Source organism: Vulpes vulpes, chromosome 12, assembly GCF_048418805.1.
Source record: "Vulpes vulpes isolate BD-2025 chromosome 12, VulVul3, whole genome shotgun sequence".
Classification (NCBI taxonomy): Eukaryota; Metazoa; Chordata; class Mammalia; order Carnivora; family Canidae; genus Vulpes; species Vulpes vulpes.
This window is the reverse complement of record NC_132791.1, coordinates 53,939,309-53,956,389: the sequence shown is the minus strand read 5'-3', so window position 1 is coordinate 53,956,389 and position 17,081 is coordinate 53,939,309. Positions and strand designations below refer to the sequence as shown.

The 17,081-nt window shown below is 55.5% G+C and overlaps 1 protein-coding gene across 2 annotated transcripts; it reads left to right on the top strand.

Annotated features, from left to right (window-relative positions):
* Nucleotides 1-2,009: 2,009 nt before the first annotated feature.
* PDLIM4 (PDZ and LIM domain 4) lies at nucleotides 2,010-16,811 on the top strand. 2 transcript variants are annotated; one of them, XM_025994950.2, is made up of 7 exons: nucleotides 2,010-2,204; nucleotides 7,251-7,402; nucleotides 11,106-11,187; nucleotides 15,341-15,522; nucleotides 15,730-15,893; nucleotides 16,246-16,363; nucleotides 16,494-16,811. In XM_025994950.2, the coding sequence occupies exons 1-7, from the start codon at nucleotides 2,112-2,114 to the stop codon at nucleotides 16,696-16,698; spliced, it is 996 nt and encodes a 331-aa protein (XP_025850735.1). In that variant the 5' UTR covers nucleotides 2,010-2,111; the 3' UTR covers nucleotides 16,699-16,811. The 2 variants fall into 2 exon arrangements, with proteins under 2 accessions (XP_025850735.1, XP_025850736.1); XM_025994951.2 differs by lacking the exon at nucleotides 16,246-16,363 and having other exon boundaries at nucleotides 2,011-2,204; nucleotides 16,494-16,787.
* The last annotated feature ends 270 nt before the right edge of the window (nucleotides 16,812-17,081 follow it).

The window sequence follows — 17,081 nt, the reverse complement described above, 5'->3', positions numbered from 1 at the left end:
GTCATATTCAGGAGGACTATATCTGGAAGGGAGTGATATGCTTGCCCCAAAAGGGAAGTAAACAGGAAGGCAGTGAACTGATTTCAGGATGGGCAGGGTGGGGGGTGAGTGTTTACAGTCTCTGGAGGTGTATAAGTTGGGTAAAGGAAGCAGTGCTAAGGAGGAGTTTCAAGAGTCCACTATGGGATGTCTCAGGTAGGAACTTCCATAGATTTTTAAGGCTTCCTTTCCCCCAGTATGACTCTGTGCCACTTATAGTCACTATAGTTCTTGGAATCCAGATAAGGGGTCTCTGACTACCCAGCCATTCTGTGCATCTCACCCTTGGACAGTCTGTAACAGGTGATGGTTGTCCCCACTCTCCATGTCACTCAGTGGGATCCAAGGTCTGCAAAGCTTCTAGCCTAAGGACCTCTGAGATACCATTTGGAGACCAGCTCTCCTGCTGGCTCTTCCACTCTGTCCAATTCCACTCTTCAAGTCTGTATGGGGCTGAGCAGAAACCTCCACCTCACAGGATTCATACTGTGGCTGGCACTCTGTGGAGATGAACACCCCCCCCCCCCATAATACCACTGCCACACATACCACTCACCTTTCCCTGACAGCTGAACCAGTAGCATTCAACCCGCCAGAGTGGAATCCACATCCCACTGTGAAGGCACCCCCCCCACTCCATCCCCCCCCCCCATTCCTTGGACTTCCCTAAGTTTGTGTGTGTGTGTGTGTGTGTCTCTCTCTCTCTCTTTTTTTAATTTTGTTTATTTATGTGACAGAGAGAGAGAGCATGAGCAGGGGGAAAGCAGGCAGAAGGAGAGGGAGAAGCAGGCTCCTCTCAGAACAGGGAGCACCACACGGGGGCTCAATCCCAGGACTCCAGGATCATGATCTGAACCAAAGGCAGACACCTAACAGACTGAGCCACCCCGGTGCCCCGTTTGTGCCTCTTAAGTGGCCCTCCTTCTTGGGGCTGTGACCCCAAGATATGGACATATCTCACCCCATAGCCTGTTAAACCTCCTGAGGGCAGAGACCTTACCAAAAGTTGGCCAAAAGAGCACACAGGGTTGTCAAGAATGGCTAAATCAGGGGCCTCCTCAGAACCTGACGAAGAAAACAGTGCTGCCCTGACACAGCTAGACACGAAGTGTCCAGGGGAACCAAGCCATGGCACCTGCAAGGGTCGTTCAAGGATGTCCCTGGACAATGGCAGAGAGTGAAGACAGCACCAGGAAGTGCCTCCAGCGAAGGCCTGCCCTCAATTCCGTGCTCCTCAAATACATCACTCCCCTTCAGAGGTGCAGCTACTACCCCAACCACCCTAGCTGTTCCTTTTCTAGGAAACCTGGGGAAACAAAAATCTCTGCAAAGGAGGATTGAGAAGAGGCTGTGCAGCGGGGCAGATGGCCTGGGAGAGAAGGTAAGGTGGGGAAGCAGTGACACTTGGAAAGACAGGTCGCCCCCTTGCTTCTAGACTCAAGCCAGGGGCCACTTCTTCCTGGCCGCAGAGAACGAGGCTGGGGACCTGTCTGTTCTCACCCCATACTTGGCACTGCCTGCCGTCGTCCTGGGTCTGTGTGCCTGGTCCAGGCCTCCTCAGGCCGGAGGCTGCCCCTCGCACCACCCCAAGGGTAGGGAGGCAGGGCGGCCTGCCAGGACCTCGAGCAGTTCTCCGAGCCAGGCACGGCCCCATCCCCCATCTGGGCCGCCCCCCGCCCCCCGCCCCCCCGCAGGCTGGGACTCCGAGGGGCCGGTGCCTGAGCTTCTGCGGCCGCGCTCGCGCTCGGGTCCGCGGCGCCTCGAGCGAGCCAGGGCAGGATCCCGGACGTCGGGGCGGTCCAGGTCCCGGGGTCTCGGCGACCGCGGCCGGGGTGCGGGCTCAGCGCGCCGGGGCCGAGGGGCGGGTCCTCGCGGCCCCCGAGGGGGCGGGGCGGGCCGGCCGCGGGGCCAATCCGGGTGCTAGGGGAGCGGGGGCGGGGGCCCGGGGCAGGGGGGTTCGGGGGCGGGGCGCGGCGTCCCGGCGGCGGCGGCGGCGGCGGCGGCGGCGGCGGCTCCGGCGGCTCCTCGGTGTCCGGCTCCGGCTCCGGCTCTGGCTGCGGCTCCGGCCCGCGATGCCCCACTCCGTGACCCTACGCGGCCCGTCGCCCTGGGGCTTCCGCCTGGTAGGCGGCCGGGACTTCAGCGCACCCCTCACCATCTCGCGGGTGAGTCCGGCGGCCACGGGGCGGCGGGGAGGTCCTCGATGGGAGACGCTGCCCCTGCGGTCCACCCAGGACCCGGATCCCCGACGTCCCTGAGGCTCGAAAGCCAAGGATGGGCCAGGGCGGGACCCAGGCTCTAGAGGCTTCCAGGCAGGGCAGTTTGGGGGGCCCCAGGCCCCTCCCTCCTGCCGCCGGGCCTGCCAGCCCTATCCCTTGAAGGATCCCCCCAGGTCACACACCAGCCTCTCTGGTGCTCTCGTTCTGGGGGAGTCGCTACGGGCTGGTGAAGGACCGCGCTGGGCCAGGGGTCTGGACAGATCTTCAGAGGCCCAGAAATGCTGCTTAAACTGAACCCAGCCTGAGCATTTGGGGCAAAACGATTGAGAGCCCCTTCTTCTATCAGAGGTCCCTGCCAGTAGAGCTGGGTGACCCCAGAGAGGTCTGGGGTCCTCTCTGAATATGACAAGATCAAGATCCACCTACTTCCTCACTCCACTTTTGGTCAAAGCCTCATCTATGAGCTCAGTCCTCCTAAGGGGAAGTGACCAAGAGGAATTTGGGGCTTTCAGGGGAAGAGGTTGTGAAGGGACACGAGGCCAGGGGCCAGAATAGCCTCTGCCCAGTTCGTCCAGTTTCCATGGCCAGACATTGCCCCAAGGCTTAGGATAGAGGGCAAAGAGGAGTGGGCACAACCCTGGGTAGTGGCTAATCTAAGGAGGAGAGAGGAGCAGAGGAAGGGATTCAGGCCCTGTCAGAAGGGGTGCTCAGTCTCAGCAAGACAGGATCCTGGCCCAGCCTTGGGGTCTCTTGTTTCAAAGGGCTAAAAGTGAGAAGTCAGACTCTGTTTTGGAGGTCCCAGACCAGGGGACAAAAGAGGACAAAAAAACCCCAGGTCCTGCCCTTGAAGTCTCTCACTCTGGTGGAAAGAGCAGAGGGGAGCAGGGGCCATTTGAAGACCATCCTTTATCTCCACACAGACTGCTCTGATCTTTGCAGACCTGAGTCAGGAGAACTGAGAACTGCACTGCTGCCTTTCTCCATGGAGCCTGGACCAAGCTGGCTGGGCTTTCTGAGACTTCTTTCCCCTACTTGGGAGGGGCTGTGCACCTGGTGGAGCAGAGAATCATGGAATCCCACTTCTGGGGGCCAGGGTGACAGGCAGGCCCAGCTGTCTTGGGAGGCTTCTCACATCTGCCCTTACCCCACAGCCACCAGGTTCCTGGGACTGAGTGAGGTGGGCCTTTAACACATCCGGGAGCCTTTCATCTCCCACTTCGCTGAGGGGGACTGCTGGGTGTGTGTGTGTGTGTGTGTGTGTGTGTGTGTGTACGCGCGTGCTTGCCTCTGTGTCTGTCTGCATGTATGGCTTGCTGTGTGTCCGCCAAGGCGAGCTGGTGGGGGTGCTAGGCCAGCCAGCAGGCCAGGCACTCTGGGCGTGAGGCCGCTGACAGGCTCGGTGGTGGCGGCTGACGGCCACAGGCGGCAGGGAGCAGAGACATCTGTTGCCCACGCGGCTGCCTGCCTGTGGAGGAAAGGCCTCAGCACGTCACAGTGGCAGCAGCGGCGCAGCCTTGTTTGGAGCTGACTGGGATGCAGGCTCCTGGCAGGCAGGCAGGCAGGCAGGCTGAGAGAGGGCTTGCCAGGAAGTACCCCTCCTTGTCCCCCAAAGTCATGCGGCAGCAGCTCGGGTCCAAGGAATCAGGATGGCTGAGCCTGGATTTGGCTGGGATCTGGGAGGATCTATGGAGCTGGGGAGACACAGGCCACAGCTTGCCCCGCAGGTACCTCAAGGGCAGGGTCTACACTGATGGTCGGTCGGAGTGTCTTTACTGAGGGGGTTCAAGACCCAACCTCTTCCATGCTTCCAGAGCCTCCCCCTGCCCACCCTGCTGGAGGGACAACCACACTCAGACAGGGAGGAGGCTGGCTGCCTGGCAGATTTGGGGCCTTAGAACCTCAGCCCTTGAAGCCTCAGGGAACCCCCAAGAACAATGCTCTGGGCTGCTTCTCCTATGAATTATAGTGTTTGGCCCTGGCTAAGCATCCACAGCATTCCAGGCCCCACCCTAATGGGTGTTGGTACCAGGTCCCCAGCAACCAGAGCCTGAAGTGAGCACCACCATGTGCTCAACCCATTGTGGGGACTTTTTGCCCTGATTGTCTCAGGTAGTCCTCATAAGAGCCCTTAGAAGTAAGGACCTCTCTGGCCTCACGTTATAGATGGGGACACCAAGGCTCAGAGAGGCTAAGGTAGTGTATCCAGAGAAGCAGAGCAGGGACAGGAATCCAGGCCTGTGTGGAGCTTGCTGTGACTGTATGGGACAATATGGCACCAGACTCTGTGAGTTCCAGCCTATTACAGTGTCTGAGCTGGGTAGACTGGAGCAGGGCCCAGGAATGGAGCTGCTACAGGTGAGGGGGCTGGCTCATGCCCCAGCCTCTGAGCTGACCTCACTGGATCCCTCTGCCTTCATTCTGCCTATTTATCCTGTACTCAGCAGCCAGAGGGATCAGCCTGAATTAAACTGTGTCCTGTGACTTCCCTGCTTAGAACCCTCCGTAGTTTTCAACTACCAGGAGGAATGCCGGCTTCTCACCTGGATCTACAAGGTCTGCAGATCTGGTCCCTGCTTCTTCTCTGACTTCTCTCTCCTCACTGATGATGCTTCAACCCCAGGAGCCTGCTTTTATTCTCTCTCCCAGATGAGCCATTATCCATGCTGATCTTTCTACCCATGACACTCTCTCTCCCCTGGGCGCACTCTCCCCTCACTCCCTTTTGCAGAAAATCACACAGTGGTTAGTGGATAAGACACGGAACCAGTCAGCTTGGAATGAAATCCTATCTCTGCCATTTATCTTTTTTTTTTTTTTAAGATTTTATTTATTTATTCATAGAGACAGAGAGAGAGAGAGGCAGAGACACAGGCAGAGGGAGGAGCAGGCACCATACAGAGAGCCTGATGTGGGACTCCATCCAGGGTCTCCAGGATCACGCCCTGGGCTACAGGCGGCGCTAAACCGCTGCGCCACCGGGCCTGCCCTCTGCCATTTATCAATTGAGCCTCCTTCTGCACTTATCTGGACCTCAGTTTCCTCACCTAAGAAATGGGCTTTCCTGGAGGATTAATAAGACAATGCATATAAAGGCAGTTGGGGGAGTCACGGTTTCCTGGCCTCATGCCCTCTCTGACCAGAACTCCCCGAGCCAGTGGAACTGGCAGAGTCCCAGCCACCCCTGCTTTCAAGAACTTCCTCCACCCACAGGGGCCTGAATGCACCCCTTGTACTGGCTGAGTCATCCTGCAGCCAGCCGCCCCCCTGAAGAAGACTTCTCTCCCTCGTGGGGACTGGGGCAAGGTGTCCTTTCCCCCAAGCCTCCCTTACTTCATCTGTAGGAAAGAGAACAGCCTCTGTCTCATCAGGTGGTTGAAAGGTTGCCATGAACTAGTTCTGGGTAAAGCACTGAGCTCAGGCCATGTCACAGAGCATGTGTCCATGAAGGAGAGGGTTCTGGAGCAGGGCCTTGAGTGAAGGGTGGGATAATGTCTAATGGGTCCTAACCTCAGGATGATAGGCCTGCTCAGGTGCCGAGGCCCTGTGAATGAGTATTCATGGTGGGCTGAAGGTGTCATGCTCCAGAAAAATATTCCTTGGGGCAGCCTATTTTCAGGGCAGGTCAGTTTAGGCACTGCCCCACACCAGGACTCCAGCCAAGGAGCTGCCAACACCTCAGCTTTGTCCACTCACTGCTAAAAACTGGATAAGCTGAGCTTAGCTGGGCTTCTAGGAGCTCCCAACCCCAGCAATAAGAACAGAGTCACTGGAAGCTCTTAAGGGTTCCACTAGAGAGGCTGGGTAAGAATGAGGGTGCCTATGGGGCCCTGGCTGGCTCAGTTGGTAGAGCATGTGACTCTTAATCTCGGGGTTGTGAGTTTTAGCCCCAGGTCAGGCACAGAAATTACCTAAAAAAAATTTTTTTTTCAATGAGGGTGCCTGAAGTCTAATTCCAAAGGCTCTGCTGAGATGGGGGATAAGGTGAAGAGTACCCTCTTGCTTGAATTCCCCTGGGCTCCTTACTCAGGCCTTCTATGAGCTTTTCCCCAAATTTATGTGACCCTCATCAGGGGACCAGCATTGTAAGAGGCTCCAGACATGGACACCATTGGCTTGGAATGAATAGTAGCACTGGGGTGGCCTGAGTGAGTGAGTGTCTGTCCTGCAGAGGAAGCGGAGGTAAAATTTGGCTCAGGAGTACAGGCAGGCAGCTGGAAGGAGATGGTCCCAGACATGCCTGGGGAGGTGATGTCACAGGCGCAGAATGAGGCACTAGCAAAGTGGTAAAGGAGGTTCACAGAGTTCCATGAGAGCCCAGAGAGGAGGCTCCTAGGGGAGATGGCTCCTCTGCTAAGACATGAAGGTGAGGAGGAGGAGTAAGCTGGTAATTAGGGTTGGAGGTCAAAGGAAAGAGTGTTCCAGGTAGAGAGAATAGCATTGGCAAAAGTGTGGAGGTGAAACTATCTGGCACTATCTGTAGCCCCTAGATATTCAACTGGTATGGGTAGGTGGAGGTGAATGTAGGGGGTGGGGATGGGAAGAAACAAGTAGGGAGACAAAGTCACTAGGAAATGTCAGGTCAAGGGGCTGCTGTGCAATGGGTCGGGGTAAGGCACTATCTGTGTAGGGTATTGTGACATGCCCATGCTTTGTATGTCTCTGGGAGCACATGTGTCCCTGCGTGTCCCTTGCACGTCCTTGGGTGCATATGCAGGCTCCTTGCATATCTCACTTGTCTCAGTCCCAAGGAAGGCCCTCTTATATGCCCTCACACTCCATTGGTCCTTCAGGTGCTGAAAATGAGGGTGTTTAGAGCAGAGGCTGTAATAAGACCACATGGGAACTCAACCAGCCTCTGGGCTTTCCCACTCACAGGTCATGTGGGCAACAGGGCCACACAGCCCATGTTCTGAGGTTAGAGGGGGTCTAGAGCAGACTACAGCAAGGTCACATAATGACTGATGCCCAGCCTTCCGGCTTATCCATCTTCAGGTCCACGCTGGCAGCAAGGCTGCACTGGCTGCCCTGTGCCCTGGAGACCTGATCCAGGCCATTAATGGTGAAAGCACAGAGCTCATGACACACCTGGAGGCTCAGAACCGCATCAAGGGCTGCCATGACCATCTCACACTTTCTGTGAGCAGGTACGCACAGGGTGGGGTGGGCCAGGATGATGGGGTGGGGAGGGGGCAAGGGGTGGAATTAAGAGGAGGATAAGTTAAGACTGGCCAGCATCCTGGAAGAGCCGAGCTTCCCACAGCCTCTCTGCCTCAGATCTATGGCACCCCGGCCCTGGGAAGTAGTGCTTTCCTGGGGGCCTGCCAGACACCGTTTGGAGATGGGGGTGATTTAAGAAGCAAAGAAGCCCCCTGTTAGTTCAGGGCTGGAAGTATATTGAGGGACTTATGGGCAGGGGATAGGCAGCCCAAATCAGTGTTGAAATAAGACCTGGGTAGCCTCTGGGGTGGTGAGGGATTTCACTCTTCTCCCCACCCCAGAGTGATCAGCTTGATGACCATTTCAAAGTGTTTTCTTGTCCAACACCTCAGTTAGCCTTCAAACCTGCTTAATTGGGTGGAACCTGGTATAGTCCCTACACTACAGATGAGAGCTGAGGCTCAAAAAGGTTAGCGGTGTCTGAAGTCACACAGCAAAGGAGCGGGGAAGCAAAACTTACTCTAGGGTCTCTCTCTCTTCTAGGAGTGGTTGCTGACCTTTCCTACCACCCCGTGGCTGCCCTGCCTCGGTCGTCCCCGCTAGGGCCCATGTGTCTGCCCTTGTTAAATCTGGATGCTATGGACTGTATAATGCCCTACAGCCTACATGAAGGGGAGGTTGGGGGGTTCTCCAAGCCCCTTCTGTGCCGTAAAATGGTCTAGGATGGAAGAGCCACCTGAGGCGTTTCCAGCGCTACTCAGGCCCTGGGTCTTTGTTCAGCTCTAAAGGCAGTTTGCCAGGTCCTGGCTGAGAGGGATCTCCCTTCCCCATGTCTTACTTGGAATGAGAGAAGTCAGATATAACTGTGCAGCTCTGCCACGTTCACTGCTCACAGGGACTTTCCATGCTCCCCCTGTGGATGTGTGTCGGCAAAGCCTCCCCAAACCACAACACAGCTAACTATGCGTTTGAGCTGGCAGGGCTGGGAGCCATTAAACGTGTCAGGAAGGCTTATGACATTGCCTCCATGTGTATCTGGCCTGGATCTGGGTCCAGGTTGGGGTCAGGACCCCCCTGACTGTGCTCTTGGAGCTGAGTGAAACTCCAAGGCTAGAGCAGGGAGTTCAGCAGAGCTGGTTCTCATCCAGACTCTGTGGGATCTTAGGTATACCAGATGACCTCTATGAGCCTGGGTTTTCTTCTCTACCAAGCAGGATCACATTCATCACCCTCTCCCAGACTGAGACTATAGTCTGGTTGGGGGAAATATCTGTACTGCTCTATCCATGAGTAGCCTCTGCTGCCACCCCACTTGGCTGATTTCCTGGGCCCTGACTCACCTCCGGCCTTGAATTTGCATGGCTAAAGAAGGGAAGCCCTGGTAGTAGTGGGATGGAGGAGGCAGTGGGGATTAGGGGGGTGTTACTAGGGGGCATGAGTCAGGAGGTTCCCAGAGGGAATAATGTCAGGGGAGGGTAGCAGGGTAGGGGCAGGGTGGAGGTCCCCCTTCCTTCCTTCCTTCCTTCCTTTCCTGGTCATTTGTTCCAAGCCAAGCATGGATAGAGCCAGGGGTCCCCTGACCTGTTCTACTCTGCCCCTAAATGCTGTCTGGCCATGAGAAGGTGAGAGCACATTCTCTACTATCACAGATCTGGGTTCAAGTCCTCGCTCTGCACTTGAGAACTGTGTTGTCCTCTAGCAAGTGACTTAATCTCAAAACTCTCAGTTTCCTTTCCTTCCTTATAACTGGGAGATTGAATGCTTATGATGTACTTACTGGGTCTGTTCAAGGTGTAAATTTGGGGCTCTGTCCTCCATCCCCTATTCCCAGTTCTCACACATGCAGATTCTGGAAGACCAAGACACGAAGGCCACTTTGACCCTCTGGGTCAGCATTCTTTTCTCCTGGGCAACATCTCACATGCAGGGCCTCTGACCCTGCTCTCTCTCCTACCTGCTATGCCAGGACCTATGCTCCAAAGATCCCCTCAACATGCTTTCCATGGAGGATCAGCTTGGTAAGCTGGCTGGAGAGAGCTGTTCTGTGCCTCCTCCCCCATAGCTCTACCCAGACCAGTTCCCTACATGCTGGCTTGTGTACAGAGGGCTCTAATCCTCCATAGACTTTTCCATAGGATGAAAAGTGAGGGAAAGGCCCAGCTTCCCTGCTATGCTTATTTTGTCTCCAACTCAGAGCCACTTATCCAACAATCTAAGCTAACCCATACTTTCTGGACAAGTTCTGTAGGCCCGGAACCTTCCTGGCATCAGCTTCAACCCTGGGCTTCTGGTGGGATCTGCGTTGCCTATTGTGTGTTACAAGATACAGTTGCATGGTCCACCCCTGGGCTGTCATTTTGCTTAAAGATGGTAGGTGTTGCCACCTGTCCAGCCTGAAGTGAAGACCTAGGGATGGAGATTGAATGAGCCCTTCATTGTGATCTGATGCCTTGTGCCACACTCTTTGCTCTGGCTGCTTTGTGCACTCTGACCTTCAGACCTCAGGCTTGTGATTCTCTTCTGGACAAAACTTCAGGGAAATATAAGGCAGTATAGCCACATGAGATGTCCTAGATTTATCCCAGCAGAGTTCTGAGTGGGTAGAGGTCACAGGTAGAGCTGTTGAGTTAGGGGAGTCATTTGGGAGGGCTGGGGCCAGGTGCAAGTGGGGATGGTATTGCCCTAGGGCAGCAGAGCCTTGGTCACACATAGGCCTGCAGAAGGCTGTGGGGAAGAGAGGTTAGTTTGTACCAGGTTAAGGAACGGACCAAGGTGAGGAAGTGTAGAGTGAGTGTGGTTTACAGGTGTAGACAGATAGTTAAAATCCTTCAGTGAGTGGGGGTGAGAGAGGCCCTGTTAAGCTGCTGACCCAGTGGTGAGACCTTGGAAAGCCCCAGGAGGCCTTTTGAAGTAAGTGGGGGACATTATTCCCCTTCGGTGTAACTGGCCTCACTTCACACCCATCTGTCAGTGCAGGGTCCATGCACCCTCCTGCCTTGCCTCCTCGCAGGGCTACTGAATGGCAGGACTGGGCCCCAGGCCCATAGCCTCTGCCTGCCCCGCCTGCCCCGCTTATGGCAGGTTTATGATGTTTTTCTCCCTCCTGAGTGGTGTTTGGCTTTTGGTTTCTATGGTGAAGCAGGAATTTCCTAATGGCCTGTTTCCCATCTGGGCTGGGCAGACATTGGTGATGACTCTGCCGGCAGCAAGAGGGGAGGCGCACCCCTCCCCTCAAAGCCTTTATGTCACCTCCCCCAGAGCCCATTGATGCCTGACCTCCAGGCTAGGCCAGAGGCTGTGGATAGAAGAGGATAAACAGATGGGATCCTAGCTGATCAATGTGTGAGGCCTGGTGTGCCTTGCTACAAGCTCGTCTTCTTTTTGCTGAGGCCATGGAAAGGGTGAAAAAGTGAGGAAGCTGCAGGGCTTCTGTTGCATCCTGTCTGGGAATGAGACCAGAGAGGCATGGAGCAGCTGGTGTGGATGGAACACACTGCCCTGCCCTAGGCAGGTGGCAGATCTAGAGTTATGTGTCCTTGCCACAACGGCCAAATTCTGATGCAGGTGCAAGCACTGTGGTGGTGTCCTCTGCCATGCAGGGTGCCAGAGCCCAGCCCCTCTTGGTCCTGGTCCCAGTCATGGTAAGCACAGTAAGGAGACATATCTGACTGTCCTAATTCCTTGTCACAGACCTGAAGGCAGGAGCTGGCCTGGTGCCCCAGAGGACAGCAAAGCTCAAGCACAGAGAATCCACATTGACCCTGAGGTCCAGGTATGTATGGACAGACACCGCCTGGCCTGGCCTGGTTCAGAGCAAGCCCAAGACAGAGGAGCCAGGCCTAGTCCATGGGTTTAATTGTATTAGATGTCTTCACTGTAGCTTTCAGATATCCAGGCCAGAGACTGAGGCAGCAGATTTCTCTGGGCCATGTCCATGCCCCATCTTCTGCTCCCCAGGTGATGAGTACCTGCTGGGGGTTCTATCTGTACCCTAGGCAGCACTTCCATGTCTTATTTAAGACTAAAGTTTTCTCCTGGCCATCCTGTGATTGCACCTCGTAGACCTCAGGCCACAGTCACCCACCTTTGCATGTATGATGGGACTCATAACTATGATACTGTCCTCAAATAGGGGAAAGGGGCAGAAAGAAGCTATTTTAGGGCCTTGTTTTGCCATGGACTTAATGGGTAACCAACTGGGCGGGGCTGACATATCCAGAGCCAGCTCAACATCTCTGGGCTACAGAGTTTGAATAAGGTGGAAATTGGACTGGCCTGTGATGGAGCGAGAGCTGTGGGGCTCAGCATGTGGGGCCATGGCCTCCTGGGCCTGCTTGTATCTACTTTCTCACCATGAAGCCTTCACTGTATAGAAGGCCATCTCCCTCACCATTTATTCCCAATCCTCTTGTTCTGATATTTGTTCCCTACCTTGATTTTGCTGGAATCCCCGAGGCCAGATGCTTACTACTTGCGAGGAAGTACCCGTTATGAAAAGGAAGAAGCACTTATCAATTCTGGAATGGTAGAAGCCAGGGGCCAAGGGATTCCAGAGTAGGCACATGATTCACCTAAGTGTTCAGAGAGGGCTTCCTGGAGGAGGGGATATCCAAGCCAAGACCCAAGGGCTAGGAAGAATAAGGCCAGCAAAGCAGCACAGAGAAAGGAAACATACAAGGAAGCACATACAAAGGCACAGAAGTGAGATTGTGCATCGGTTCAGAAAAAAGAAAGCTCCTATAGGGTGGGAGCACAGAGGCCAGGGATAAAGAGACGGAGCAGAACCACAGTCTCTTGGTTTTCTCTGCCCAGGACCTCAGCTGTTCCTGCAGAGATTCATGGCTACACTTGTGTCTCCAAAGCTTGCCCTGGTGCAAGGGGCCAGGGGTGAGCAGGGGTTGACAAATCGGCCAGGCTTGACACGGGCCAGGTGGAAGGCAGCAGCACAGTGCTGGCCCCCAACACATATGGGAGGCCAGCTGTCACGTGCGAGTGCCAGATGCATAGGGCAGGAGCGCCTGAGTTTTGGAACTTGAATCTCACCTCTATTCTGTCCTTCAGGAGAGGCTCAAGGCCAGGGTGCCTGGGGGCAGGGGATGGGGGGCTGGTGAGCAGCTGCCCTGCCCCCACACTTCCCCTTACTGACCTCCTCAAGGGCCAGGCTGCCAGTGCTCAGGCTGGAGTCAGAGGGATTTTCTATAAGCAATCAGGCTGCCCCTCAGCTGCCATCCTCCTCTTGTACTTAAAAGTCATGAGCTCCATGGGTGGTGACAGAAACACCCCCACCCAGCCCCCGCAAGGCCGTGTCCTCAGGAACACAGACACAGGGCCCATTGTCCCTACAGTGTTCCCACCCTCTGCCTGCAGCGAGGAGTGGGTGGGCCCAGCTAAAGACATCAGAGAAGGAGAAAACCACAGCTGTCCCTAAGACCACAAGGTACCCTGGGATGCACCCCCGATGCACATAGGGTGTGCAGGTCATGTAGGGTCTTAGGAGACCCTTTTTCCCTCAGGCCTTACTTATGTGGGAACAGAAGAGGCATTTGGTCCAGCCCAGGGCAGAGGAAGGATGATGATCAGGAAGGTTTCCTGGAGAGGATGGCATTTAAGCTGAGAACCAGGTGAACCAAGTAGAGCAGGCATTCCTCACACACTCAGCCTGTCCTCTCCAGACCAGCAGAGAGCTGGAGTTTGGCCTCCCATGGGCGCCACCTGCTCATTTGGACTCAGTGCCCATCTCCATCCAAGCTGAGTGTCCCAGATTCTGACCACAGTCATGTGGGAGCTAATGAGCAAGCAGGCAGTTACCTCCATTCTGCTGATTATCCCACTGAGGTTTCAACAACCAAATCAATGGCTGGCAGATACTCAGAGAGGGGGAGCACATAGCACCAGGTGCGCTACCACACAGTGGGGTCAGGCAGGGGTGAGTCTAGAAATAGGAATAGGAACTCAGGAATGTCCATGCCAGCCCTTCATCTAATAAGCATTTGTTGCATGCCAAGAACTATGCTAGGTGCTTTATGTGCAACTGTCTCATTTTATTCCCACAAGGAACTTAGGATGTAAAGGCTGTCACATTCTCCATTTCACAGATGAAGAAACAGATTCAGAGAGGTGATAGAGCTGAGATTCAAACTGAGACTGAGGTCACCATGTGTGTCCTAACCACCAAGTTCAGACCTAGAGAGGCGGCTGCATGGGTGGCCATGGGAGGGGGAGGGGCAGTGGCTCTGATGACCCTGCAATGGACTCCCACACCCTGCTGGGTGAGTGGGGGCCTCCTTCCTCCAGAACCTTCTGACTCCTTCCTGTTGAAACCTCCTCTGTACCAGCCCCAGCCCTGCCCCCACAGCCTGTGGCCCATCTGGTCCCCATTACAGGCCAGGCCAGCCTTGCCTGCCTGTCTGCCCTGCAAACACATGTGCAAAAGTGCTCAGGTTTCTCAGGGGCTTTTGTTTGGCTAGTGGGGAAGTGGGTTTTCCTACTGCTATTGCCTCATTGATAGAGGCCCACCTGGGCAGCAAGAGACCCTCCCCTTTGTCTGTTGGGGTAGGGGTAATGGGGGCACCACTCCCATACAGCAGCTGGTCCGCCCATTCCCCAAGCTCCCGCCCAGCTCAGAGGCTGCAGAAAAAGCTGGAGCGGTCCAGACAAAGCTCTGCAGGCTCCATTTTGCCCCAGTGCTGGAGGCTGCCTGAGTCCAATACAAGCTCTTTCCCCATAGAGTAAGCATCTTCTCCCCACCATCTAGTCTCCTTGTCCCCAGTGTAGAGCAGAGGAGAAATTTACATGTCACCTCCCAGGTTGAGGCTGAGACCCACCTTCATGGCCTGGACCCTTGTGCCTTATCTTTAAGTCAGCTATTCTGGCCACCAACCTCATCCCAGCCATGGAGGCTGCTACTATGGTCATCCCCAGGGTGACCAGCACTGGCTCTGAGTATATGAGACTGTGTATGTGTGATTAGGTATATGTCAGTGGACTGGCTGGTACTTGTATGTTGTCTTCGTGCATGTGTTTGTCTGTGAAAGTTCTTTGAGAGTGTGTATGCCTGTATGTGCCTGCAAGCTAAGGACAACATAGTCCTGGGCTCAGCAGAGACAAAGATCCCCAGTCTCCATTAGGATCCATACCCATGGAGACACTGTTTTTTTCTCCTATGCTGTGGAGGCATGTTCAAGGCATTTCCCCAAATGTTTCAGTCAAGGGCACCAGGCTGGCCATGGAGAAGTAGAGTGGGGATCCTTAAGCCCTGGCCCAACCACTGCCCCTCACCTGCTATGCCTATAGCAGGCCATGCATATTGCCCTGGGGAGCATGAAATGGAGGCAGAGGTACAGGCCTGAAGGGGGCTGACCTCACAATGATGGCTTTGAACTTCAGTCTGCACCCAACCCATTGTGTGCTTTGGGCACACAATGATTGATGACTCTTCCTGGCTGCAGGACAGGGGTTTCTTTTTCATGTTCCCAGCTATGGGCCCATACAATACCCAGCACAGTTCTGGCAGGCAAGAAGGCCTGGCACTAGGACCATCTCTGCAAGGAAGCCACACACTCTGCTCTAGTCACGCTGGCCTTAAAAGGCTAGTTGGAATGGTCATGCCCCAATACCATCTGTCATGGACACTGGTGGTCAGAACCACCACATCGCTCATGTGCCAAGGTTGAGACACAGTTACTCAGGTTTCTGTGTCTGATTTTCCTCAGGCATTTCTCATTTCTTCTGGGGCTGAACCAGACCCAAGTTTCAGCCCTTCCCTGGCTGGGCATCACAGCTCAGAGATGCCAGAGCAGGGATAACCAGCCAACATCCAAGAAGGCCTGGCATAACAGGCCTGGGATGGAATGTATAAGGAATGGCCAGAAGAATGGCCCTACCCCAGATGGTTTCTCAGTGCCTCAGGCCCCTCTCTCTTGTAGGATGGCAGTCCAGCGACCAGCAGGAGGCCCTCAGCCACCGGGATTGGGCTAGAAGATGGCAGGCCAGGCCTGGGATCTCCTTATGGGCAGCCATCTCATCTCCCATTCCATCACAATGGCAGCAGCAGTGAGGCTACCTTACTGACCCAAATGAGCACTCTGCATGTGTCTCCACTTCACAGGTAGTACAGAGAAGTGGCCTTTGAAGCCACACCCACATCGTATTTTAATCCCAGATCTCTCAGATCTCACTGGGTCACATCTTGACCCCTGACACTTGATCTTTGGGTCTCAGCTGGTTTTATTTTGAAAACCTCACCAGACCCTTGAGCTAGCAGAGGGAAGGCGGGTACCACAACCTTGTCCCTTGGTGCATCTCTTTTGCCCAGCCCTGACACAGCCAGAGGCCTCCCGCGAAGCCGTGACTGCGGAGTGGACCTGGGCTCAGAGGTGTACAGGATGCTGCGGGAGCCGGCTGAACCCTTGGCTTCGGAGCCCAAGCAGTCAGGCTCCTTCCGCTACTTGCAGGGCATGCTAGAGGCCGGGGAGGGTGGTAAGACTCTGGCCACCTTGCCCCGGATCTGCCTACATCTATCCCTCGGGTGCCTTGAATAGCCCCGCCCCGACCCCACCCTTTTGCGACCCCCACATCCTGCCTCCCAGTGATCCGCCCCAGCGTACCCACGCCCCAGCGTCCCCGCCCCAGCGTCCCCACACCGCTTGCTGGGCCTCAGGGTCCGAATTCCTGCTCCACCCCTTGTTGCTGCCTCTCCCACTCCCACCCTGCCCCCAGTCTCAGTGCTGATAGTCCTGGACGCTGGGTCTATCCCACACCGCCCAGAGGTAAAGTTTCCTTTTCTGATCTCGGCACTGGACTCATTCATACCTTGCGCTCCGGCTTTCAGGGGAGCGGCTGGGGCCTAGCGGTCCCCGCAACCCCAAGCCCACTGCCAGCAAGCTGGGCACTCCGCTGAGCGGCCTGCAGGGACTGCCCGAGTGCACGCGCTGCGGCCACGGCATCGTGTGAGTACCCTCCCCTGCTTTCCCCAACCCTGACCCCGGCACTGCCCTGGCCCCGCCCCGGGCCTGCGAAGGGAGCGTGCTCGAATCCGACAGTCGCTGGAATCAGCCCTCTCCCCGTCTCCCCCATCAGGGGCACCATCGTCAAGGCGCGGGACAAGCTCTACCACCCTGAATGCTTCATGTGCAGCGACTGCGGCCTGAACCTTAAGCAGCGCGGTTATTTCTTTCTGGATGAGCGGCTCTACTGCGAGAGCCATGCCAAGGCGCGTGTCAAGCCACCTGAGGGCTACGACGTGGTTGCGGTGTACCCCAATGCCAAGGTGGAACTAGTCTGAGCTGCTCCAGGAACCTCCCGTCCCCGCTTCTGTTTTTAATGCCCCCACGTGGTCCGTGTAAATATGCATTTGCCCTCTGCCTCTCTAATAAATTCCCTCTGCTCAGCCTTGAACCTGGCAGTGCCTCTGTTCAGCTGGCAAGCACGTCCTAGGTCCTGGGCGCATCGGTGAGCAACCCAGCGGCTGTGCGGTCCTCAAGGAGGCCACAGCCTAGATGCAAAGCAGCCATAAATCACAAGGCGAGGTTATATTAACAGGGAGGTGAGGTCTGGGGTGCTATAAGTAATGTCACGCCAAGGGCTCTGACCTCGGTGGAGGCGGGAAAAGTCAGCAGAGAACTAAGGGATGGGAAGGAGTTTAATTGCTCTTCAGGGTGAGGAACT